Raw genomic sequence first — 26,059 nt, 5'->3', positions numbered from 1 at the left:
TGCTTATGTTCTTTCCTCCAGCATTATCAAGTTGTAGTTGTACCTTGTGGAAAATTCTGGGGAGGCAGGGTTGACTTGAGAGTTTTAAATCATGTTGTGTATTACATTTTCCATGTTCATTGGTTTTCTGAGTTCATTTGTGATAGCCATTTTCTCTGCCTTAAAGTAATAATTTTCCCTTTATGAACTCCCTGTTGTCTCCATAGAAAGTACTTGTAAATTTTAGAGCAGTAGTCTTAAGATTTTAGTGCAGGGAACAAAATCCCAAGCAATTAAGACTTGGTGTATGTACATGGTAGTCATAGCAAAGAGCAAAACCAAACTTAGTAGCTAAGATGTTCACACACATCCACACACTGATGCACACACACACACACACACACACACACACACACACACATACAAACACACACAATGTGTTAGTGAGGCTCATTACTGTGATAAAATAACCCAACAAAACCAGTGTAAGGAATGAAGAATGGGCAAAGGGATGTTTTGTATAGCTGATGTGACAATGTATGCCAGGTTTAACATACATTACAATTATGACATGCAAGGTTTTTAAAATCATGCCACTAAGAACATCTGCTTTAAAACTTATAAGTTTCTTGTTTCTGGTATTTTCCACTAATATTTTGGATACCAGTTGATTGCATATAATGGAAACCATGAAAAGTCAAGTTATGGATGTGGGACAATTACCATATATGAAAATTAAATTATGGTTTTGTTTGTCACCAGGAATGAATTGCAATGGATTCATATTTCACTTCATTTTCTAGAAGGCTCTCTAGTCTCTCACAAAGCTCCTTAATGATTTCCTCCAGTGGTAAAGTTAGTTAATATGGAAATATGCCTTGATATGAGGAGCATTGACTGGTGTTCTTGATCAAATGTTAGAGCTTTCCTGTTTAAAAGTTCAATATAAAATATAACATTTTATATTTTCTGATTGGTCACAGTGAATTTTGTAGCTAAATTACTCATAATATGAATCACTATTTATTGAACATTGGTCACGTGTTCTGTGCTTGACATTGCATTCCATTTTGGAATACAATGGTGATTAAGTTGAATAGGCTGTAGATTTAATTTGATTCTTAACAGCAAGAAAGTTCTCTCCACTAACAAAACCTCCCTTAAGATTGGATTTGTCCATTTGGCTAATAAGCTACTCTTTTAAATATAGCTGTTTCTCAGGGTGAATGTATTAGATTGCTATTAGTCACTCACATTTTATTATAAATTGCTTTGAAGCCCCAGTAATAGCTAATGGGCTAGTGTTTTGAAGAAATAATAGTTTTGATGGATGAAGAGGGGAGGGTGAGATGACTCTGGAGCCCAGTATATTGCTAAAGAAAGGCTAGTGTGGGTGTGTTAGGAGAACAACTGGTTTGAACACACAGGGCCTGACAGTTCTTGGGTAATGGGAAAGAGAAAGAGTGAGAATGTGGGAGCCAAGATGGCAAATGCTAATGACAACCTTCATTTTTATTTATTTTTTAATAATTTATTTATTTTTATTTTATGTGCATTGGTGTTTCATCTGCATGTGTGTCTGTGTGACAGTGTCAGATCCTCTGGAACTGGAGTTATAGTTCTGAGCCGCCATGTGGGTGCTGGGAATTGAACCCAGGTCCTCTGGAAGAGCAGTCAGTGCTCTTAACTGCTGAGCCATCTCTCCATTCGTTTTTCGTTGGTATGAATTCATTGCGCTTGGTACCAGATTTCATAAGGACACTTTAGCCCAATTGTGCTTTGAGCATGTTCCTCCCACGGCCTTCTACCTCCCTCATCCCCTTCGTTCCCTTCTTTCACCTGTACACTTTTGTTTCATGTCTCCTCCTATGCCACACACACACACACACACACACACACACACACACACACACACACACACACACACACAAGTTAGCATGTCTATAAAAAGGATCCACAAATGAAAGAAAAGCTGTGACATTTGGTTTTCTGGGGAGAGGAAACCTTACCTTACCTTTTTTTTTTTTCTAGAATTAGATTTTATAGTATGCCTTATCTCTCTTTTCAAAGGTATGCTTATAGCAACCCTTAAAAGAACCTTTTGGCTTGGAGGTAGGACTGAAAAGCCTGGTTTCTTCTGGCAAATGTACAGACTTTGGCTTTGCTAGGGAAATCTTCTGACATGGTTCAGGAAGTTCATAGGCCACAGCTTTTCTTCTAATACCATTTTCTCTCATTGTTTTCTCTTTCACCACAAGTATGGCTCCTTGAATCCTATGATTAAAAAGAGCAACATTGCTTTACAGGAGATTTCAGGTGTTTGGTTCAGGGATATCTTACACTCCCCTGAGAGATTCTCCAACATGCTGAGTCTTTGGAAGAAGACATATTTCCATGTTCTCTGTGTAGTCTACAACTAATATATACAGGCATATACTCATTGTGTTCTTTGGACCAAGGGATCCAAAAGAGGTATTATATATAATACCATATTGACAGCACCTTGAGAGATCTGATGAGAAGAGAAGTGTGCAGGTATTATATTCCACTAATGATAATGGAAAACATGGCATGTAATGCTTCAAACAGTTTATTTTCTTCATGTTATGAAGGGGAGAAAGGACGGCATCTAAGCTGGCAACTTTCAGGCATGCTATTGTAGCCATTTTCAAGCTTAATATTAGGTTGGTATTGGTCACACATTTTAGCATACATTTTTGAGGCTGTCACATGCTATCTGCTTTTTATCCTGCCATGTTTGACATGTAGATTTCTTCTTCCTGTTTGTTGCCCTGTGCTTGAAAGCTAGCTGTTCTACCACTGGCTTTGAATCAGCACTCCAGAGATTCTCAACTGAAGGTACTTTGTCACTCCCTCCCTCCACAGGTATCTGACATCTCTACAGTTTTGGTTGTCACAACTTATGTGGGGATTGCTGCAGGAATTTAGTTTGTTCAAGGCAATGATGCTGCTAAATACCCAACACCTACAGGACAAACTCTCTTAAGAGGTATTTGGCCCCAATGTCAATACTGCTGAAATTGGGAAGCCCTGGACTAAAGGCAGGAAGAATGTTTCAGCTGAGTCTATTCTCTTTTAAAATAGATGCTCAGAAATGCACAAAACATTTTAATTTATATGCCGTTAACCCAGATCTTATCCTACAGCCAAATCTGTTAAGGAACCTGTAGATGAATCCATATATTTTTGGTTTGTTTTATTGTCATCTTGAGCAGAACTGGACTCTATAATTATAAAGAGAATGGCCGGCTGAGAGATGGCTCAGCTATTAAAGGGTAGACTCACAACCAAAAATATAAGAGTTTAGTTCCCAGCACCCACAACTGTCTCTCCAGCCACCAATAAAAACAATAAGAGAATGGTAGTAGAATAAATAGATCAATATATATTATACACTAGGCAGTTTTGACTTTAGAAGAGAAATAGTTGTCTACAGACAAAGAAGTAGTGAAGATTATCATCTGCTTGTGTTTCTTCCACAGCTGTCAAATGTAGCTTCTCTCCAGATGTGTGCATGGAATAATGGATGGAAATAACTAGTTATAGAAAACCCTGGAGTTTTTTTTTTATCAGCCTCAAATAGCCTGCAAAGTGTTTCTCACTGGATCTAATATGCCATCTGTTAAATATGCATCCCATTAGTTCCTCAGTATTTATATGGTGACTTGCTGTTCCCTCTTGTTGTTGCACCCAGTGTGATAATTGATTTCAGATGTGCCATACTAACACCTTGCCCTTCAGTAAACCATCCAACTATTGGTGGATCATTTCATTCATTCTGAATATGTTGGAAAATGATGTGTCACTATTTGCTTTAGTCTGTATGGAAGAAAGTGGACATACTCCTAAGTGTATCAAGCAGGAAAATGCTTAACATTAGTGATTAGAGGGGCTATGATACTATTGCAGGGCTGGGAAATAAAGACCAAGACTGCCAGTAGTCACTGTTGCCTGTACACCAAAGGGTTCTTCCCAGGAAAATGCTTGGAAGTTGGTGGCAACATGTTGTATCTACTGGCTGCAGATGCTCATGGGCTTCACTATTGCTGCTTCAGTGAATAAATGACATCTACATCTCTTCCCCCCTCTAAGGCCCTACGAGCATTTCTTGTCAACAGTCTGATCTAGAGTCATGCCCAGTGGGGTTTTGAACAATGCAGTTCTGAAGCTTCTCAGAGAAAAATGGAATGGGTTGGAATGGTGAGGAACTAGCAACGAACTCTAGAAGAAGGAACATTTGACCCAGAATACAAATATCTATATATATTTTTGAAAAAAAAAAAGAGAATATTCTACTGAGCTGTTAGCAGTCTGCTATTAGAATCATTACCTGATTTTATTTGTGTATCCCTGGTAGGGAAATATGGATTCCTTGCATTTCTTTTCTGATTTTCTTCAAGTTGCGGTGATGCTAAATAAACAAAAAAGGATTCAGTGCTATACATATAAGTACAGGAGCTAATGTATTCTGTGAAACTCTGTAGTTCAGTGAGGTCTCACAGAGTGAGGTTGGAAAAAAGAATGCATAATTCACTGATATGCTTTGGGAAAGCCAGTGTTCAGAAAACAATTGTTCATGACTCAGCTTGTCTTGTATATTTTTGGGGTTGTGTGTGCTGAAAACAACTACCTACAATTCTTCATTTGCTAAAATGATGCATATGACTTGTGGTGAGTCACTAAATTATACTGAGCAATTAGCTACAACTAGGAAAGTAAGTAGTTTCAGAAAAAGGTAGCCTATAGATATGTGAGATGTTGTTTTGTGGTCCTGGGATGGTTGTAACATCCTGTTATCATATTCAACTTTAAGTGTAGCTCACAGGCTTTTGAAAGCAGAATTTGATCTGTGCTATATGTGAGTCCCTGGAACAGCAAAATCTATTAGGGCTGTGTCCTGCAGCACTCCTAAAATTCTAAATCTTGACTTGGAAGTTTCTGATGGTATTTAATATTTATACTATCTCAAAGAAGTTAAGGGAGATGCACTATCTCACTCCATTTATTTCTTGAGTGAGGTGATTTGGAAGGGACTATAGAAGAAAGATCATTAGCCAGAGCAGTGTGGGAGGTCACTGGTTTTGCTGGGAGACAGCCAATGGGGCCGGGGCTGCCTAGGTCTTTTGTTTGCTCATCTGTAGGTAGGCCTGGAAATACAGACTTGCATGCAAATGATTTGTTTAGCAAATACTTGCAAGTGAAAGCAGCAGCAGAATGGGAGAAATTAGACCAAGACAGGGAAGAGCTGAAGGGAGGCTGCAATGTCAGAAGGCATTTTGGAAGTAGTCTGATCCCATGAGGAACTCTGCTAGTGTAAATTATACCTCTGAGCTGGTCCTAAATTGAAGAGAAGATGTTGGGCTTTCATGATCCTGCCACAGTCAGTCATTGGCTAAGAGTTACCTGTAAGGAGGGAGAGCTCAGAATGACAGAAGGCAGATCAAGAGCCCAGAACGAGCTGTGCTTATCTATAGGCCTTCAGCTTTTCTGGTGCTGGCAATTAGAGGAGACAGGACTCTAGAAATGGCTGCAGAAACAAGACCAGAAAAATGATAGTATCAGCGGACATGTTAATGTGGAAGGGGAAAAATTTGCAGGGTCCCACCACTAGACAAAGATCTATAGACAACTATTGACTGCTGGGAGAAGGAGAATTTGCCCCTCCAAGTGATAAACCCCCTTAATGGTTGTCCAGTGAAGAATGGTTAACCTTGAAACCACATATGTACCACCACCAAAAATGGACTCATCTGGATTTGTGTGTGTGTGTGTGTGTGTGTGTGTGTGTGTGTGTGTGTGTATAACAACAACAACAACGATGATGACAATGAAAAACAAGTTGTCAACTTGAGAATGGGAGGGACCATGTGAGAATGGGAGGAGCTCAAGGGGGGGCTGCAGGGAGGGGCTGGAGGGAAGAAAAGGAGGGAAAAATGATATAACTCTGTTTCAATTAAAAACAGTTGTAAAAAAAGAATTTGGAGAGGGCTATCTATATACAAGTGATAAACGGCATCCCGGGGAGTGTGGGTGGAGCCTAGGGAATGTACTTGCAACACCATTGTGAGTTGCATTTATTTTATGAAATCCAGAATCTGGGGACGTAGTGGGAGAGGGTTACACATGGAGTTGCAAAATTTCTCTAGAGCAAGGGCTGGCAAACTTTCTTCCAAAGGCACAGATAAAATATTGGAGACTTTGTGGACCCCAGAGTTTTTTGTTTCAGTGACTTAGCTCAGAAGTAGTAGCACAGAGGCAGTTATAGATAATAGGTAAATGAATGAGTGTGGCTGTGTTCCAGCATAATTTTAGTTATGAAAACAGGTAGAAGAAAAGGCCTGAAATTGGTCCTTAGGTCACAGTTTGCCAGTTGTTGCTCCAGACTGGCACTCACACTGATTTTCACTTTATCTATTCCCTGCATGCTGCAAAACAAAGAAGGTAATCATTAGTACCTGTGTCTATCAAGTGGATGACTATGATGTGATGCATCTTAAATTATTCTGGATCCCCTGCCTCCAATCTTTCTGGTGTTCTGGTCATCACTCACATAGATAATCATCCTGATGCATGACTCATCTCTTTTTACTCCTCTTGGAAATATTTAACCCTTACTTATATGAATAACAACAACGAAAAAGGCTCGTTAGCATGGCATCAATATCCTATATACTTGTTTTTCATACTAATTTGTTGTAGGATAACTTTTTTTTACATATTCATAAAGCACACCAGGATATTTTGACATAGATATACATTGTAGAATGGTTAATAGAAATTAATTGGCATATATATTAACTTATATATTTATCCTTTTTTGTGGTGAAACATTTAAAATCTACACACTCAATTGACCATGTGGATCAGTGTGGGCTTGGATTTTGTCTACAAACATGAGCTTGTGAGTATTCAGGTCATTTCACAGGTCTGCTTTACCACATGCTCCTTTATTTTTTCAGTAGTACTTGTCTTTCTGTGTCTAGTTTATTTCAGTTACCACAATGATCTCTGATTTTATTACCCTTTTGTACCTGAATATTACACTATTGTTGTATGTGTTTATGTACACTACACTTTATCCACACACATCAATCAGTAGGTCATCTCTGTTTCTTGGCTACTGCGCATAGTGCTGTAATGAGCATGGGAGTCCAGATGGCTCTTCGATATACTGATTTCATTTTTGGGGATGGTGGTGGTGGCGGTACCTATTATCTATGGCTTCACCCAGTAGAAGAATTGCTGAATTTAACAGTAATTCTGGTTTTAGTTTTTAGCAGTCTATTTTCCACAGTGGCAGGTAAGTGTTCTCCGGTTCTTCAGATCTGCACCAACCCTTCTTTATAATAGCTAGCTTACCACATGGCAGATAAGATTTTATTATGGTCTTAATTTGCGTTTCCCTTATGATTAGTGATGTTGAAATATTCCCTTTTACATACCTGCTGTATGTATATATATATATATATATATATATATATATATATATATATATATATATGGTTCTTAAAAGAACTTGTTTTCTTGCTATTGAGTCATTTAGACTTTGAAAATGTATTTCATACTTTCACATCTATCAGCTATGCTCACAGTCTGTTATTGTTTGTATGTTCACTACATTTGTAGCACATTGAGGACAGGTGGTAGGTCTTTTTTTGTTTTATCATTTACAGTGGCTTGCATATAGCAGACATTTAGTCAATGGAGTTTTCAGATGGAAACTGAAGCCCTACATTAATGACTATTAATGATTTAAGTGAGGAAACTCTGACATCATCTTTCTCATTTTTCTTTTTATAGGCAAGAGCTGTTTTGGCAAAAGTTGGCTATCCAAAGTTTATAATGAATGATACTCATGTTAATGAAGACCTCAAGGCAGTAAGTACTAAATTTACTGTATTTTTTGGCAGGTTTTACTGGCCTTATGCCTATTAACTAACCCAAGTCCAAGCAATTAAACTTGGTAGTGCCAGAAAGTACCAACTTTTGATTAATTCCTTGGCTATATATGGGTCTGAGTTTGCCAGGCCTATCTCAAGATTTAGTGCAGATTCCAAATACAGGAAGTGTCAGAAAGCTGAGTGGACATCGTAAAGCAAATGGAAATAATTCACCAAATTGAGTATTTTACAATTAGCGGACATGTTCTAATGGTGAAGGCATCATGTTTGTTGTTAAATATTTTTTATTTTCTTCATTTATATTAAATGGATAGACATAAATCTGCCTGCTGAGAGTTAACTTCATTAAACTTTATGACTGTTTTGGCAAATTAAGTGCATATATGTATGACTCCATAATTTATTATGCATTGGACTGTATATTGGCAGTAAGTCACTGATGAGGAATGGTAATAATTCTTTTTTATTCTAGTGTTTTGAGATACATATTTTTCATTACAGCCCTTTCTAATCATGACTACTGTTATTTCCTTTCCCATAAATAGTTCAGAAGACATTTTTTCTTCTTCACAGAAAATCTCTACTTTCACAATTCACTGAACATTTTTTTTAATATACATGAATTTTATGTGTATGGGTGTTTTGTCTGTATGTTTGTCTGCATCCCCTAGAATTGGAGTTACAGATGGTTATAAGCTGCCCCATGTGGGTGTTGGGAATCAAATGCAAGTTCTCTAGAAGAGCAGCCAGTGCTCTTAACCCGTGAGCCATCTCTCCAGCTCCAGCACTGAACTTTTTTTCAAAAGTAGTCTTGAAATGCTTTTAATAACTATGGCTTGCTGTGGATGATTGATTGATAAATAAAACACTAATTGGCCAGTAGCCAGGCAGGAAGTATAGGTGGGACAAAGAGAGAGGAGAAGTCTGGGAAGTGGAAGGCTGAAGACAGGAGATACTGCCAGCTGCCATGATGAGTAGCAAGATGTAAGTTACCGGTAAGCCATGAGCCATGTGGCAAGGTACAGATTAATAGAAATGGGCTGAGTTTAAGTGTAAGAGCTAGACAGCGATAGGCCTGAGCTAATGGTTGAACAGTTTAATAAATATGAGCTTCTGAGTTATTATTTTATAAGTGATTGTGGGGTCTGTGGGTCTGGGCAGGACTGGAGAAAACTCCAGCTACAAATGGTGCCCAACGTGGCTCATAGGTCTAGCTCTTTGCTGAAATTGTGATTTGACATGTGGCCTATCTGTAAATAGTACTAGCTTTGTGATTGACTATCAGAATTTCATAAGACCCTTTACATGTGAGATAAAGCCTAAATTTCAAACTTTCTATACTTCATTCATTGAGAAGGTGTTACTTTTGCTGATTAAATTGAACACTATTTCTACTCACATTTTTTTCCTATGTGCCCAGGAGTGATTTGATGCTTTTGAGAAAGGTTGATATTAACTTTTTGTTTGTTTGTTTGTTTTTCGAGACAGGGTTTCTCTGTGTAGCTTTGGTGCCTGTTCTGGATCTCACTCTGTAGACCCGCCTGGCTGTGCCTCCTGAGTGCTGGGATCAAAGGGGTGTGCCACTACTGTCCAGAGGTTCATATTAACTTTAACCTCAGATGGAAATAGTATTTATCATATCTCAGAGTTAATCTGGAAGAAAGTCACCTCACATTCTGTTTATATCCATTAGATACCAATAGTTAAAATAGCATTAAAGGGACAAGTATGTCATACCATTTAGGGATGTCAAAAATAGGAGTAAGTGTGGAAGTTAAAAAATACTTACCCAGCATAATTTGAGAAACATGGAAATAAAGGATTACTTCTCTTAAAAAAATCTTTGAAATATACAAATATTTTGAGAACTTTTGAAAGATCTCAGTGAATTGAATATATGATGTCTTAGGGATTTTATTGCTGTGAAGAGACACCAGGAGCATCGCAACTCTTCTAAAGAAAACATTTAATTGAGGGTGGCTCACTTATAGTTCAGAGGTTCAGTCCATCGTGGTGTGGAACATTTCAGTGTGCAGGCAGACATGGTATTAGATATTACATCTTGCAGGCAGTGGGAAGTTGACTGGCTGTCACACTGAGTGAAGCTTGAGAAATGAGACCTCAAAACCTGCCACCACAGTGACATACTTCCTCCAATAAAACTACACCTCCTCCAAACAAGGACACACCTTCTAATAGTGCCACTCCCTTTGGGGGCCATTTTCTTTCAAACCACCACAATAGAACACATTGAAACAGTCTGATGCAATATTTTTTTGGGTGTTCATGATCCTAAATTATTTTCTAGGTAATAAAAACTCTAGTTGGTAGGTTTTCATTCATTCATTCCTTTATTTTTTAAAAAATAAGATAAAACAAAAACTATTACATCAGAGTTGGACAAGATAAACAAACAGAAATAAAAGAGCCCAAGAGAAGGCACAAGAATCAGAGAGCCTCTCATCCACACACTCAGGAATCCCATAAAAACACTAAACTGGAAGCCTTAATATAAGCACATGGGGCCTGGTGCAGACCTGTGTGGGCCCTGTGAATGTTTCATCAGTCTCTGTGAGTTCATATGAGCTTTGATTGAAAGAGGCCCCCAAACAGTGGGGGCTTCCTCCCAGACCCGGGATTAGGTACAAACCACACCCAAACACCTATTTTAACAGAGAAATCTTTTATTATGCAGGGAAGAAAAGTTAAAGTGGTTGCTTTCTGACTCAGGCAGGAAAACAGCAGCAAGAGACCTTGCAGGTATAATTTTTAAGAGGAGAAGAGGATACCTGTGTTAGAATGGGCTAGCATGCTGTGGTAAAGGATATAGGGGATGAGGGAGAAGGGGAAGAGGACAAGAGGGACAAAGACTGCCTCTGGATAGAGAGGGGACAGACATGGCACATAGGCAAATGGCAGTTTATAAAGGTAAAGGGGGAAACCACGTGCTAGGATGAGGTGTTTAATTTTAATTGGGCATGTTAATTAGGTGAGCTAAAAGGGGCTTCTGATAACTGGACCTTAGTAGTCAGCCTCAGGAAGAGGAAGTGGACAGATAAGGGAACGGACCTTGGTGGCTAGCTTCAGGAATGTAATCTAATGGTTCAGTTGAGGGAATGGCTGAGAAGGACAAGGCCTGCCAGAGCCACATGAGTGGGCTAGTGTCCCTTCATTGATTATGTTGATTTAAAGGTCCTTGTCTTCCTGGTGTCCTTTGCCCCATCTTTTATTTTTTCTTGCTCCTCTTTCATGTGGTTCCCTGAGCTTTGAGGGGAGGGATTTGAGAAGATGTGATTGTATGCATTTAAAAGCACCTACCTGACCCAATATCTGGCACATAGTAGGATCCCTATGAAAAGTAATCTTATGGGGGCTGGAAAGATGGCTCAGTGATTAAGAGCACTGGCTGCTCTTTCAGAGGATTGGGTTCCATTCCCATACCCATGTGGTGGCTCACAAAAATCTGTGACTCAATTCCATGGGATATGACATCCTCTTCTGGCTTCTTTTGGCATGAGCACACACATGATTCATATACATACATGTAGGCTAAACACTCACATGCATAACATTTTGAAAAGGTAGTCCTATGGGTCAAAATGAGAACTGTTGCTACTAAGAATAGCATCTTTAGAGTACAAATTACTCTACAAGGAGATCCTGGTTACTTACCTAGATAATTATGTGTGGTTGATAAGTATCCCATGTCAGGATATGGGAGAGTAATGGTTATAAGAATGAACCCAGAAATGCTTAGAGTAAGTGAAGTTATCATGCTTTCTCTTACTACTGTGAGACCTGAGGCAGATTATATATCTTTTCTGTGCCTTAATTTCATTACCTGCAAAACGGATGATAGTAATCTTGCCCATACAGGGTTGTCATAAGGATCAAATAACATGTTCAAAACTTGCACTGGTACATAAACACAAACATAAGCATTAGCTATGACATCTTCAATTTGCACTTATGATAGTGGTGTTTTTTTTCTGGTCTGGAAAAGTCAAAGTCATGATGAATTAATGCATGCAGTATCCAGGTCCCTCAAATTGATTTAAAAGGCTATATAGATGGAACTGTCCCAAGCCTTAATCCAATCAGGTAGCATTCAGAGCTTGCTTGAAATACTTAGTTGATCAGGTTTTGTTGGCAGTCTGCTGCTGTCCAAATTGAGAGTCCCAGATTTAAGGCTTCACCTAATGCAATATCTTTTGTGAAAAGAAACCAGATACCAAACAGGATACATTTCTCCAGGGGCTCAATTGCAGCCACTGAGTACCAATCTTTTAAAGCACTCTTGTGAAGAAATGTTTTTCATCTGACTTATTGCAACATGGATTGAAATTATACTCAGGCATTTCAAACAGTTTAAAAAGCCAATGTGAACAAAATCAAAATACACAAAGTAAAAATCCATTTGTGTTAAAAAAAAAAAACTGATAGAGAAAACTGAATAAAGCCCAACTAGAAAGGAGGCTAAGGGATGATGCGATTGTAAATCATGCCACTGAGGTTAATAGAAAAATGACGGAAATATCATGGGCACACAATGGGACTGTTTTCAGTTTTAATAAACATGTAGATAAGGACTACTAGAGAGCCTCTGTGCAATTTACGCTAGTACAAGCTCTGAGTGTAAGAGATTGTTGGAAATGAAAAGCAGCTTGCTCAGTTTGACCCAGGTAATGATATAATTCATCAGGCACAAAAGGGAAGAGGAGAGCGTTTAGGAGATGGGTCAGATGGAGGTCCGGGAGAAAGGGTACAAACTATAGTTGAGCTCATATGGAGATAAGAAGAAATGAAAAGAATTGAGAGGCAAATGTGAAAAAGAATCTAAGAATATTATTTGCCCCTGAGAATGACATGGTCAATTGAGATACTATGCAATGAATTTCTGAACAACAGTTTTTCCGTAGTCTTTGTTAAAAGCAGTAATAAGTGAACTACCAATCATTTGAAATGATATCAGTATGTAGAAAACTTGGTTAGGCTAAGAGGGGAAGTGAGTGTCAATCAATGTTCAAATTAGACCTATAAAGTATACATTCTACTTCATTGATGCTTAACGGAAATAGACTGGAAAGTAAACCAGAAATTAAGAACTCTAGACTTTTGTCTGCTCTAGCTAGGGTCTCTCCCCTCCCCTCCCCTCCCCTCCCCTCCCCTCCCCTCCCCTCCCCTCCCCTCCCCTCCCCTCCCCTCCCCTCCCCTCCCCTCCCCTCTCCTCCCCTCCCCTCCCCTCTCCTCCCCTCCCCTCCCCTCCCCTCTTCCTTTTTGTATCTGAATGATAGAGTACCACTGCAAGAGTATGATGATCTTTTGGATGGAATGCTCCATTAAAATATGATAATTATTCATCATTTGGTAAAAACAAAGAATGTTGTCTTCGGCTATCTCAAGTAACTCCTAGCTACTATGGCATTAGAGAACTGAGAGTAGGCATAGAACATGGAGTACCTCAGTACCCTCAAACTTCTGACCAGACCACCTTATCTCTCACATAGTAGCTTCCATATGGAGTGTTCTACTGGCCAGAGCAGACTGAGTACTGCTCTCCAACCCTACCATAGAGGTAGGGCATGTGGTTATGGTGTGCTGATTGAGGCTCTTGGTCACCATTACATGGCTACATTACATTGTGGGGAATTCCATGGTATATTATATGTGTGGATGGTTGAACATTTTGAACCACACCCTGTATATATGTGTATAAATATTCAAATTCTCTCCTCCCTCTCCTCTCTCTCTCTCTCTCTCTCTCTCTCTCTCTCTCATCCAATTCATTTAAACACATCTATCTTGTATATTGTTCTATTATTTAAATAAGGGAAAATAGAAATTCAAATTGTGGATTCCATTAAGCATTCAGAAATTTCTTTGGGTACCTAACACAAAATCTTATAGATATTTGGGCATATCTCTGAGCATCCTTAAATAGATTTGAGTAAAATGGGAGATTTCTACTTCTGTTGGAATATGCAGTATCATATAAACATAGCTGTACTTATTTTACAAAGAAACTGAACACATTTTCTTGTTCTGTCTGTTTTGTGCAACCTTCACCTAAGTCGAGTAGAGGAGAAGAAGGCAGTGATAACTTTATTCTTCTGTTAATCTGTGGCAATTGGTACTTTACATCTAGGGTAGCATTTCCAAGAAGAGAAATCTAGGACCCATGAGTTTTATAATCTGGACAGCTGTTCCAACAAAATGACATGAGAACCACAACTAGGTACACAAAGGTCACTTAGTTGAAAGGTCAAAATGGAATTGATTGAAAGCCATTATCAACTTGACCTAGATTTCTTTTAGTAATTGAAAAGACAACAGGCTTTTGACCCTGTCTCTTGTAGAGCTTTAAAAAGTTTTAGAGTATATGTTCACATTCATTTTTTCTTCTGTCTGTACAACAAGCAAAACTTTCTCAAAGGTTGCTGGACTTCAAGTTTTTCTCACAAATACGATTTTTGAAAAATTTTAAATTATCAAAGTATCAGAGGGCAGAACATTTTGGAGACAGAGGAAAGGAACAAAAAGTACCCACAATATTGGTACTTAAATATAATACTTCTGTTAGAGAATGTTGTTTCTTTTCATTTCTCTATAGCTATCATTTATGTTAACACATAGTTTTATACTTTCCTTTACAGTTAACATTCTCTGTTGTCACTGTCTCCAATAAATATTTATTAACATTGTTTTAACAGCTATATAGTATTGCACTGAGAAAGGTGTATTATGACTCACTTACTGCTTCCTTACAAGTACTAGTTCTTATCTTCTCCTCCTCTGTTGTTATCTCTCATTGTTGAATCATTTTGTTTTCCTATTAGGACCAAAGAAAATAACACTAAACGAGGAGCCAAATTTTTTAAACTGTATAGCTTTATCTACACCCTGTAGTTTCAGATGACAATATCAATGATGATCCACTCTCTACCCTTAAACACTTGTCTCAAAGGAAAAAAAAAACTAAGATGTGTTTTGTGATATGTCATATATATGTATGTATACACACACACATATGAAAATAACTCCATTACTTGTGGTTTCTATTAAATTAGTGGAGTAGATCAATTAATCTTGTTTAAGAAATGATAAATATTCTCAGTTTAGTAACTAAAACAGTACAAAATTATTATTTTAAAAGTAGAGAAGCTGTGGTGGTGAATTGTTGTCATGGATATGGTAGCTTTGCTTACTGTATGTTTAGACTCGAACCCTTCTTTCCATTTCCAGGTTGTGTAGCTGGAGTTTCCCCCAGTCCTTCCTGGCCTGCAGTCAGGACAAATTTCTCTCACCTGCCAGTCCCATAGCCGCTCACACTCAACCAAGTAAACACACAGAGACTTATATTGCTTACAAACTGTATGGCCGTGGCAGGCTTCTTGCTATCTAATTCTTCTATCTTAAAGTAACCTATGTCTATTAATCTATAAGTTGCCAAATGGCTTGTGGCCTTCCGGTACCTTACATCTTGCTTTTCATAGCGGTGGCTGGCAGCATTTCTCTGACTCAGCCTTCCCTTCCCAGAATTCTCCTCTCTCCTTGTCCCACCTATACTTCCTAACTGGCTACTGGCCAATCAGTGTTTTATTTATTAACCAATCAGAGCAACACAGAACATCCCACAGCAAGGTTGGGTCTCACTATGTAAATTATGTAGGCTTACAAATCCCAATCCTATTGGATTGCTGCGATTACAGGTGTATGCCACCACTCACTCAGTTTGTTGTCTTTTTCAGGAAGTTTGGGAATGGTTTTCTCTCTAAAGTTTGTGAACCAATTTAGAGGTCAACCTTTTGCTTTGTATATGTAACTGGAAAGTACTGAGGTTAGCAAATTCATCTAACCATAAAAAAACTGACTTCATTGATATGAAAAAAATAGATAATATTTGTTAAGGATATTCCTTTGGAGAATTTCTTAGACAGTATTCTAAAATCAAGAACATATCTGAATTTTCTATGAGTTATAATCATATTCTGATGGTCTTGGACATATCTTTTATCTCTATGGCCCAGAGATGCCTTAGGATTGTTGGTTAAAATTGCTTTCTAAAACATGTTTTCTATTCTGTTTTAGGCTAAGAGAAAGTCTCTATCTTACAATAGAACCAATTCTAATATTTCTTTCTATCATGAAACATTTGTAACACTGACACAGTATGTAAAATATGTGAAGGATTAATCTTCAACAGATATTATTAAACTGACTTTGTACACGTATACACACATTTTATTTTACTGTTATTTTAGATAGGAGTGTTCCTATTGTGTTGCCCTGGTTGGCCTCAAAGTTCTAGGCTCAAGTAATCTTGCATTAGCCTCCTAGGTACCTGGGTGACAGGTATGTTTCACTGTCTGGCATACACATAAGTGTTCAGTGAATAAAATAGATACACTTTAAGTTCTGTGTATAATGTTTTCTGATTCAATCTCCTTTTCCCATGTCTATATTCTTCAAAATATAAACACTATCTTGAATTTAGTCTTATTTATAAAAGCCTTTGCTACATAACTATGTGTGCATAAAAGATATGTACTGTTTTTTGTACATAATGCATCTGATCTTAGACAAAAGTTTGGTAAGTGTTTTTGGTATACATTTTTAATTTAACTTGTCCATAGAATATAATTTTTTTGAGTTGCAAAATATTTATTTATTTATTAAATTACACTCATGATATTAATCACATTTGTGGTATTCATAGATTACTTTTGCAGTATTCATTCAATTATATATATGTATATATATGTGCATATATATACAATTATATGTATATATAAAAAATTAAATTATATATATAATTAAATATATATGTGTGTGTATATATATATATATATATATATATATATATAAATTTAATTTTAAATCTCAAATGTCATTTCTTGAAGTGGGTAGGAGGTCTTAAATACAGGCTTACAGCACAATGGGAGGACCCCGGAGGGCAGAAGTTCGCCACTGATGTTTTACAATCTTGCATCTAAGCTGTTAACACAGCTGTATTCAGGATACACAGACAAGGACATTCCCTTAAACCTGTGTATTCAGGATACACAGACAAGGACTTCCCTTAAACATTCAGGAGGGTGGAACCTGGCAGGGAATTAGCATTGGGAGGATATCAAGGTCAAGGTCCACAAGCAAGGCAACAGTTACCCAAAATGGGGGCCAGGGCCCTGCAGGTCCCCCTTTTATTAAAAAATGAGTTTCTGACTTGGGTTGCATGGGACGTCAGCAGGTCACCTTACCCATCATGAAGACGCCTGCCCAAGCCACACAGATGCTCTGTCTTAGGGTGTTGAGAGCCCCCCAGGCATTACACGTCTCTGAATACTCATTATCATACCGGCTCAATCGTGTGTGAGGTTAATTGCTGCCAAAGATCTCAAAGTGGCACTGGGCTTGCAATCTGTGTGTTGGATACAGAAAAGACCAACAGAGGTCCTATCTCACCCATAGCCAGTAGGCTAAAAGGCAACTGAGCCATTCCCTTCCTTATCAAGCCATACTGTACATTGGAGTCCTTGTAAGATAGTATCCCAAAAGCAACTGGAACTTGAGTTTATAAATTTATAATTTTCAAAGCCAATCGAGATGTATATAACTACTGAATTAAATTTATCATGCCCAATAGAATGAAAGATTAACTAACTGTGGTAGCTACTTTTGTTGCCAGGGTCTCCACTGTGATAGCTGTAGTAAGCAATTATGAAATGGTAATCCCAGACACAGTAGCAGTGGTGTGCGCCATTGTTATAACAGCAGCAACAGTAGCAGCAGCAATGTTAAATTCTCTTCTAGATTGTGTGGACATCCACTGGCATGGATACAACTCCAGGAACACGAACCGCCAAGGCCTGTTTTTCTTGATCCCAGCATGATTTTGTCTGGCAGCTTTTCTGGAGAATCCAATCTCATGGCTACAGTTCCTAGGCTTACATTAATGTTTGCCAAAGCTGGCCATATTGGGCTTTCAATCTCCATTGGTATCTGAAGGGTAGATTTTTTCATGATGACTCATTAGGTCTCTGTCATGTTGGGCTTCAGCAGCAGCCACAGGGTGCGTTCAGTGCTCAGGAATCCAAAGAGGAACCTCATTGTCCTGAGGAAAGACAAACCAAACTCCAGGGCCACACCAACACTAGATCGGGTCTCCTCCATGTGCTAGTAGAAAGATCCTTCCATTGCTCCAGAGGGTGATTTGCAACAGGAGCCCTCCAGTGCTTATCTGCATCGGATCCTCCAGCAGAATCCACCGATAAAAAAATTTAAAAAATATAAAACAAGGGAAAGAATAGAATGTGGAGAGGAATGATGAGTCCCTAGTTCTCCCTTTTTTTACTTTAGTAAAATGTTTGTTTGTTTAATATTTCAAGTTTTTCTATTTTTATTTTTTATTGTTTAAAATTAATTAATTAATTAATTTTTCTATTATCATCTTGATAGAGTATGTATTCTTATCTTAATAGTGAGATGTTTCATTGAGGCTTGCTCAGTAATTGAGTAAAGCCAAAATTTATTATAAGCAACAGTCATCCTAGGGACCTCCATGATATATATAGCCTCCATGGTTCTGTGGGTTGTAGTCTGATTGTTCTTTATTTTATATCTAGAATCCACTTATGAGTGAGTACATACCATGCTTGTCTTTCTGGCTTTGGGTTACCTTGCTCAGGATGATTTTTTCTAGTTCCATCCATTTGTCTGCAAATTTCATGTTTTCATTGTTTTTCTCTGCTGAGTAGTACTCCATTGTGTATATGTACCACATTTTTTTCTTCCATTCTTCAGTTGATGGGCATCTATGTTGTTTCCAGGTTCTGGCTATTACAAATAGTGCTGCTATGAACATAGCTGAGCATAATCTTTATGGTATGAATCAGCATTCCTTGGGTATATGCCCAAGAGTGGGATTGCTGGGTCTTGAGGTAGTTCGATTCCTAATTTCCATAGAATATATTTTGATCATGACACAATATATTTAATTTCCCCAACGCCTCCCACAACCTTCCCACCTCCTGATATTTTCCATGAAAACTTTATATTCTCTCATACATACAACTGGCATTATTCACCTTGTTTTTGAGAATATTTCACATTCGTGCACATATAGTATTCATTTAGATTTCTTAGATTTCTGTATTCCTTTCTATTATGCTGTGCTTTATTTATAAGCCTTGTTCTCCCCTGATCAAGTTGTTTTAAGAAGGGACAATTTGAAATCACTGCCTTCAAATTTTTTGGCCAAGCAGAATGACAGTGTTGCAAGGAATCCATGTTTTCATTCCTATCGTTCTCAGTGTATCTTCAGTTGTTTTATCCCTCTCCCTCTGGGAATATTGTTAACATGACTCACTAAGACTTATTTCATTCTGAGACACAATACTCACTTTATGTTTGGCATCAGTTAAATGTGAGCTAGACATTGATTGGCCAGCAACCATGTTTCCTATTAAAGCTATAACCATCATATTGAATATGTACATTTATATTTATAATGCAATGGTTGTGTTTCATACACATTCACTGGCTATTTTTTTCTTAAAAAAAAAATATGGTTTTCCAGCGCTCCACCAGGGTCTAATTAGTGAGAAAGAGGAGGGTTTATATGAGTGAGAATTGTTGAAGCCAAGGTTGGATAAAGCACAGGGACAAATAACCAAATGAATGGAAGCACATGAACTATGAACCACAGGCTGAGGGGCCCCCAACTGGATCAGGCCCTCTGAATGGGTGAGAGAGTCGATTGGCTTGATCTGTTTGGGAGGCATCTGGGCGGTGGTGCCGGGTCCTGGGCTCGTTGCATGAGTTGGCTGTTTGAATCCTGGGACTTATGCAGGGATGCTTGGCTCAGTCTGGGAGGAGGGGACTGGACCTGCCTGGACTGAGTCTATCAGGTCGATCCTGGTCCTCGGGGGAGACCTTGATCTGGAGGAGGTGGGAATGGGGGGTGGGCTGAGGGGAGGGGAAGGAGGGCGGGGGCGGGGAGAGCAGGGGAATCTGTGGCTATTATGTGGAACTGAATGGTGTTGTAAAATAAAATAAAAAGAAATGAAAAAAAACTATGGTTTTGACTCAGCAGTTAAGAGCACTTGCTGTTCTTGCAGAGGACCTTGGTTTGGTTCCCAGCACCCACACTGGGTGAACCATAACTACCTATTACTCCAGTTCCAAGAGATCTGATACTCTCTACTGCATTTGTGGGACCTGCATGCATGTGGTGCACACATATATGTGCATACTCCCAGGCACACACACCTACACACAAAAAGTAATAAAGAATATGGTTTGAAGTTATCAAAAGAGTAATAGCTACTAAGGAATTACTTTTGGGTTTTAAATTAGCTAAGTTTTTTTTTTTTTTAAATTGAGTTACTTTAGAATGTTTTCTTTTCAGTCTTTTTAAAGAATTGGAGTTGTGCTGGTGCTTAGTCAGCATTCAGTCCAGTTAAAAATGAGACTTCCAATGGATGACCACACATATACATATGGGCAGCATTTATTGAACTTAGTGGGTTAAAAAAAGGATAAATGTAGTTGGGAGGAAGATGGCAAATATGTCAAAGTGGTTGGGTGAGCTGAAGGGAGAGAGTAGGGGATAGATATGACCAAGGTACATTATATGCTTGTATGAAATTTTTGAAAAGAAATTAAAAATACACATTTGCACATCAATGTTCTTTTTCTGAAATCCAGCCTTTTTCTGAAATCCTTAGCACTGCACAATAGGTGTTTGTTAGAAGGGCAATGCATAAGTAAAATGACCCAGAGAGCATCACGTTAAGGTTTTGGAAAGACAAACCTGACATACTTCTTTTTTATTTGTGGGAAGAAAAAACATAAGAGAAGTGGGGGTTATCATGGAGTAGGAAAAGGGCCAGTGAGGAGGGGAGAGAAATAAGTGTAGATAATAGGGTGAGAAAATATGATCAAAATACCTTGTATACATGTAAGATAATGCCAGTGAATCCTACTCTTTTGTGCAATTATTATAGTCCAGTAAAAAATAGTGAACACTTAAAAAACAAGAATTTATTCTTGGTTGTTTACTTACTCACATATGTTTTTCTTATTAATGACAGTTACTTTTCAACTTCTTATGTCAGTAAGAGATTTTAGAAACAAAGCTTTCAAGATCACTACAAATTATTGCTTTTATTGTAATATAAATGTCACTATAATATATAGGTGAAGTAATGCTAGCTTTGGATAGAATGCACTACAATTGAAATTGTTTATTACTCTCTTTCCAGGAAAAAAAGAACTAAATAACCCATTATCTTAGCAGACAACATTGTTGAGTCCTCAATTTCCTGTAGTTCCATGCAGTCTATAATCTGTGATTTGCCACTGTAATTTTGTTTTTTAGCAATTAGAGCCATTCTTTGTGTTAATAGATAAATCTTGTTAATAATTAAATTATTTAGGTGACTCCATCGTATGTAGGGTGGAAAATAGGTTTCTGAATTGCTTCCATTTTTCCCTTTATGAACAAATGCCAATTACAGTAAATTGGATTTTTAGCATTTGACTAAATCATCATCTATAAGCTAAATGAGGTTTCAGCTGAATACTCAGAATGTTATTAGAAGACTCTTATGTGATAAATAAATAAAGCACACATTTTAGAAAGGATCAAGAACTCATGAGCCAAGAAATTTCAGATCTAAGATGGTATGTTTAGCAAAGGTTAAAGTGGGATTTTCAATTATAAAGTAAACGGAACACAGTAAACAACTAAAGCTTCTCTTGTTTTCTTCCCTGTGATCCAGAAATGACCATATTGATTTTTGAGCTTTTTATGTTAAAAGAAAATTACTGAGATTAAATTTCATGGCTTTGTGAATCCTGAGTTATGTATGGCTGAGTGATGTTGTGAGGCCCATAGCTTCTCTTCTGGTTGCTCCTTGATGGGCTGAAGTCTATTTTAAAAACTCTTATCTGCATTTCTAACAATAATGATGTGGTTTGTTTTTATGCAGATCAAATTTTCAGAATCGGACTACTTTGGCAATGTACTGCAAACCCGCAAGTATTTAGCACAGTCTGATTTCTTCTGGCTAAGAAAAGCTGTTCCCAAAACAGAGTGAGTGTTTTGAAAAAATGAAATCGATAAATACATTGGTGGGAAGTGGAATCTCTTTAGATTAAACTCTGTAATTCTCCTCAACTCAGAGTAGCCAGCTTGCAGTTATTTTGTTATAGCAAAACCCATGTCATGGACTTCCAGCTCTCTTTTCTAATATTATGTGGTACAGATCTTCCGTCTATTACAGAACTCCCAATCTTAGCATCAACACGTATCAGAAGAATTCTCATTAGGATGCAAACATTGAAGCTATTTCTAGCTGTAGTTATAAATACATAGATAGAATATTTGTATGTACATTTCTCTGAATTTTCATATGCAGGTAGAAACATTTGGAGAGTTTAAAGAATGAATACTTTAGTATGATTAGATATGTAAAATAGAAGCAACTGGAAGAGTGGTTCTCAACCTTTGAGTCACAACCCCCAAGGGTCTAACAGCTCTCTCACAGGGGTCACATATCAGCTATCCTGCATATCAGATATTTCCATCATGATTCATAACAGTAGCAAAATTACAGTTATGAAGTAGCAAGGAAATAATGTTATAGCTGGGGGTCATCACAACATGTGAAACTGTATTAAAGGGTTACAGCATTGCGAAGGTTGAGAAACTAAACTAAAAGATAATCACTGAGATAGTCCATGTCAGAGAACTGAAAGCTGTATCATTGTGACCTATTAAAAGTTATGATTTATCTTTTTCCTATGAGCAGATAGGAAAATACCCTTAAATACTTTTAAACCCATGTTGAACTAGCCACTGCATCTTCTCTTAGAAAAGAAAATATTGTTGATCTTGACAGTGTTGATGATGCTGATAGCAGCTAACAATTATTGTATATTTACAATATGCTAAGAGGTGCTTTTAAATTTATGTGTGTATTTGCATGATATATACGTGTGTGTGTGTGTGTGTGTGTGTGTGTGTGAGAGAGAGAGAGAGAGAGAGAGAGAGAGAGAGAGAGAGAGAGAGAGAGAGAGAGAGAGAGAGAGAGAGGAGATTTGTATTTACGCACATTCCCAAGAAGACCAGAGGAGGACATCACATATTTTCCTTAGTTTTTGAGACATGTCTTTCATTGAATCTAACATTATTTTTTTCAGCTAGGCTGGTGAGCCAATAAGCTTCTGGGATCCACCTGTTTCCTCCTCCCCAAGGGTGGGTTGCTGGCATGTGTGGCCATCCCTGGCTTTCATGTAGGTGGTAGGGATCTGAATTCAAGTCATGTATCTTTAATAGGAAGTGCTCTTACACATTGACCATCTCCTCAGTATGTGCTTTACAATTATTAATTGATTACTCATAATGTCAGTTCTGAGAGGTATAGATACTATATCCCTATTTTACAAAGATTTTGCTATGGTTCACTTTTTTTCAATGCTTTAAAAATGTTCTGTAGATCAGATAATTTCTATTTTTATAACTCCAATGGCAGAATTTATTTTTAAAAATGGTTTCTATTTCTGTTATTTGTAGTCATTGTTACCATATTACTATTAATTCCTTGAATATACCTGAATTCTTTGAACCACATTATAATGGCCATTTTCAAATCCTTCCTAAATCTATTATCGGAATTATCTCAGAGTAATTTTCTATTGATTCAACCCCTTTCCTTTTTTCTTTCTTGTAGTATATATTTTTGTTGTTGAAAACGGACACTTTAAATAATATAATGTAGCAGTCTGGATGCTAATTTACTTTTCTGAAAATTTTCCTGGATTTACATTGCAGAATGTATCTCTGGATGCATGTGGCTGTGGATTCCTGTGTTCAGTTTTCAGTCCTTTATTTTATTTTTTAGGTTCACCTCATTAGATTATCCCAGTATATACAAGCTTGTGCTCAGCCACGAGGTAGGGCAGACCTAGTGCTCTGGCATTTGAGTAATTTGAGTGCCTTCAAATTCAGGTACCTCTCTGGCTTCCTTGGTTTTTGTTTCCAATGGGCTTTCTGTGGTCTTCCTTGTACCAGACCTAGTGTTGTTATTGTGGTGCCCTTTTCAGTTTCAGGATCTCCCTTTGAAATTTCGGACTGGATTTTCCTTCTTTGTTTTCTGTCAAGCTTGCCATGTTTTAGCTGACAGAGTTACATTTTCGGCTAGCTCTTTCCTGGAGAAAGTGAGCAGTCCCAGTAAGATGCCCACCAAGTTCTGCTCTATGTATTCCCCAATTCTAGCAGTTTCTTCAGACAGAATTTTTTTTCAGTTTATTGCTCATTTTTCGCCAATTGTCAGAGACCTAAAATGGATGCTTGGTGACTATTTTGTCCAGTTTTATGTTTGATCCTCATGGAAAGGAGTTTTCAGCTTTATCATGCTATTATCCCCCAAAAGCTGATTTGGTGGACTAGCTTTTAAAATTTGTCTAATATTCTAGTTTCCATGACTTTGGTGGGCTCTTTTTTTTGTGCCATCTTGGGCTCTTTGTTACTACCCCTTTCAACACCTTACTTTCTTCTGGATTCTAGAAACACTAGACTCTTGAATCCTCTCTTCCCTCAAGCTCTGAATATCACCTTCCACTTTTGATGCTCTTATATGCTCAGTCTTGACTCTGCCTGTCAAACTTCCATGGAACACACTTGTACAATTGTCTCATAAGTTGCTAATTTTAAGGAAAAGTCCTAAAGCTTACACAGTCCTCTATGTAGTCCTGATTTTAGTCAAAAATACAAAGGAAAAAGACAGATGGTTTTACAACTTCTTGCTAATGGCAGATGATAATCTATAGCCATCTGCTCTGCTGTCCTTGGTTCTCAGCTCTTATCATGCTATTTTTCAGCTTGTCTATCCCATTCCATTTTCAATCTGAATTATTCATAGACATTCTAGATTTAGGGCTGTAAAATCTGATGACTCAAAGCTGATAACTTCAGCAAAGGATTTTCAATATCTCTAGGACCATCTTCATGTAGTAGCATAGTCATAGATCTAGGCAGGTCATCCTGCCCTTTTAAACCTAATTCACAACAGTTCAGACTTTTAAAAAATATTTTTTATTTTTGTAATTGTAATATAATTACATCATTTCCCTACTCCATGTCCTCCCATATACCTTTCTTTGCTCTCTTTAAATTCATGGTTGCTTTTTTCACTAATTGTTGTTACATAAATACATGTATATGAATATACATATATTCTTAAATATAACATGCTCACTCTATATGTTACTTGCATGTGTGTTTTCAGGGCTGACCATTTGGTATTGAATAACCAATTGGTGTGCTCTCCTCTGGGAAAGACTATTTCTACCTAAAATTGCTAGCATTCCTTAGTTGCCTATAGTTAATTGTGAATGGTTGAGGCCTCATTGTCTTTTCTCCATTCACCTTGGCACGTTTGTTGTTGTCCTTGTTCAGGTCATGTTTAGGCAGTCGTGTTGGTGAGACTTTATCTTCTTGTATTACCAGGAGTCATAGTTTTACAGCAAACTCCCCATTCCCCTGGTTCCCATAATGTTTCTGCCCCCACTTCTGTAATATTCCCTGAGCTTCAGGTGCAGGAAGCATTTCATAGGTGTATCCATTATGATTGGACTCCACAACTCTGCGTTTTGAATCATTGTGATTTTCTGCAATGCTCTCCATCTTTTGCAAAGAGAAGTTTTCTTACTGAAGGAGGGGTAAAGACTATACTTACTTTGATATATGATGCCAATTAGTTCTGATGTTTCTCTGTTTTTCTCCAGATGACCTGCCTATTGGACAAAGTGGGGTATTGAAATCACCTACTATTAATGGATTGATGTTTATCTGTGTCTTTAATTCCAGTAGTAGATATTTTTTTAATGAAATTGTATGCCCCTGAGTTTGGTGCATATATATTTAGGATAGTAATGTTTACTTGGTTAACTGTTCCCCTTAGTTAGAGTGAACTGTCTCCTTTTATCTCTTTGAATTGGTTTTAGTTTGAAGTCTTTTTTTTTTTTTGGCAGATATTAAGATAGTGATGTCTTATTGCTAGGGAAGGATGTGGGAAAGCTGGTTGGGTGGAGAGGATGAATGCTGTGCAAAAGGGACCTCTAGTTCAAACTTGAAAAATTCTTTCTGTGTGAGT

General features: G+C 37.7%; 1 protein-coding gene across 1 annotated transcript in view; it reads left to right on the top strand.

The window, feature by feature from the left end:
- Nucleotides 1–26,059, top strand: part of Phex (phosphate regulating endopeptidase X-linked) — a 199,435-nt gene that overhangs the window by 118,285 nt on the left and 55,091 nt on the right. The window contains exons 13-14 of the mRNA XM_006973251.4: nt 7,801–7,878; nt 21,893–21,996. Of these exons, the coding sequence (XP_006973313.1) occupies nt 7,801–7,878; nt 21,893–21,996 (182 nt within the window). The remainder of the gene's footprint in view (nt 1–7,800; nt 7,879–21,892; nt 21,997–26,059) is intronic.

This window comes from Peromyscus maniculatus, chromosome X, assembly GCF_049852395.1.
Source record: "Peromyscus maniculatus bairdii isolate BWxNUB_F1_BW_parent chromosome X, HU_Pman_BW_mat_3.1, whole genome shotgun sequence".
In the NCBI taxonomy this organism is placed as follows: domain Eukaryota; kingdom Metazoa; phylum Chordata; class Mammalia; order Rodentia; family Cricetidae; genus Peromyscus; species Peromyscus maniculatus.
Note: the sequence above shows the minus strand (reverse complement) of the source record. Positions and strands in the feature narration are given on the sequence as shown.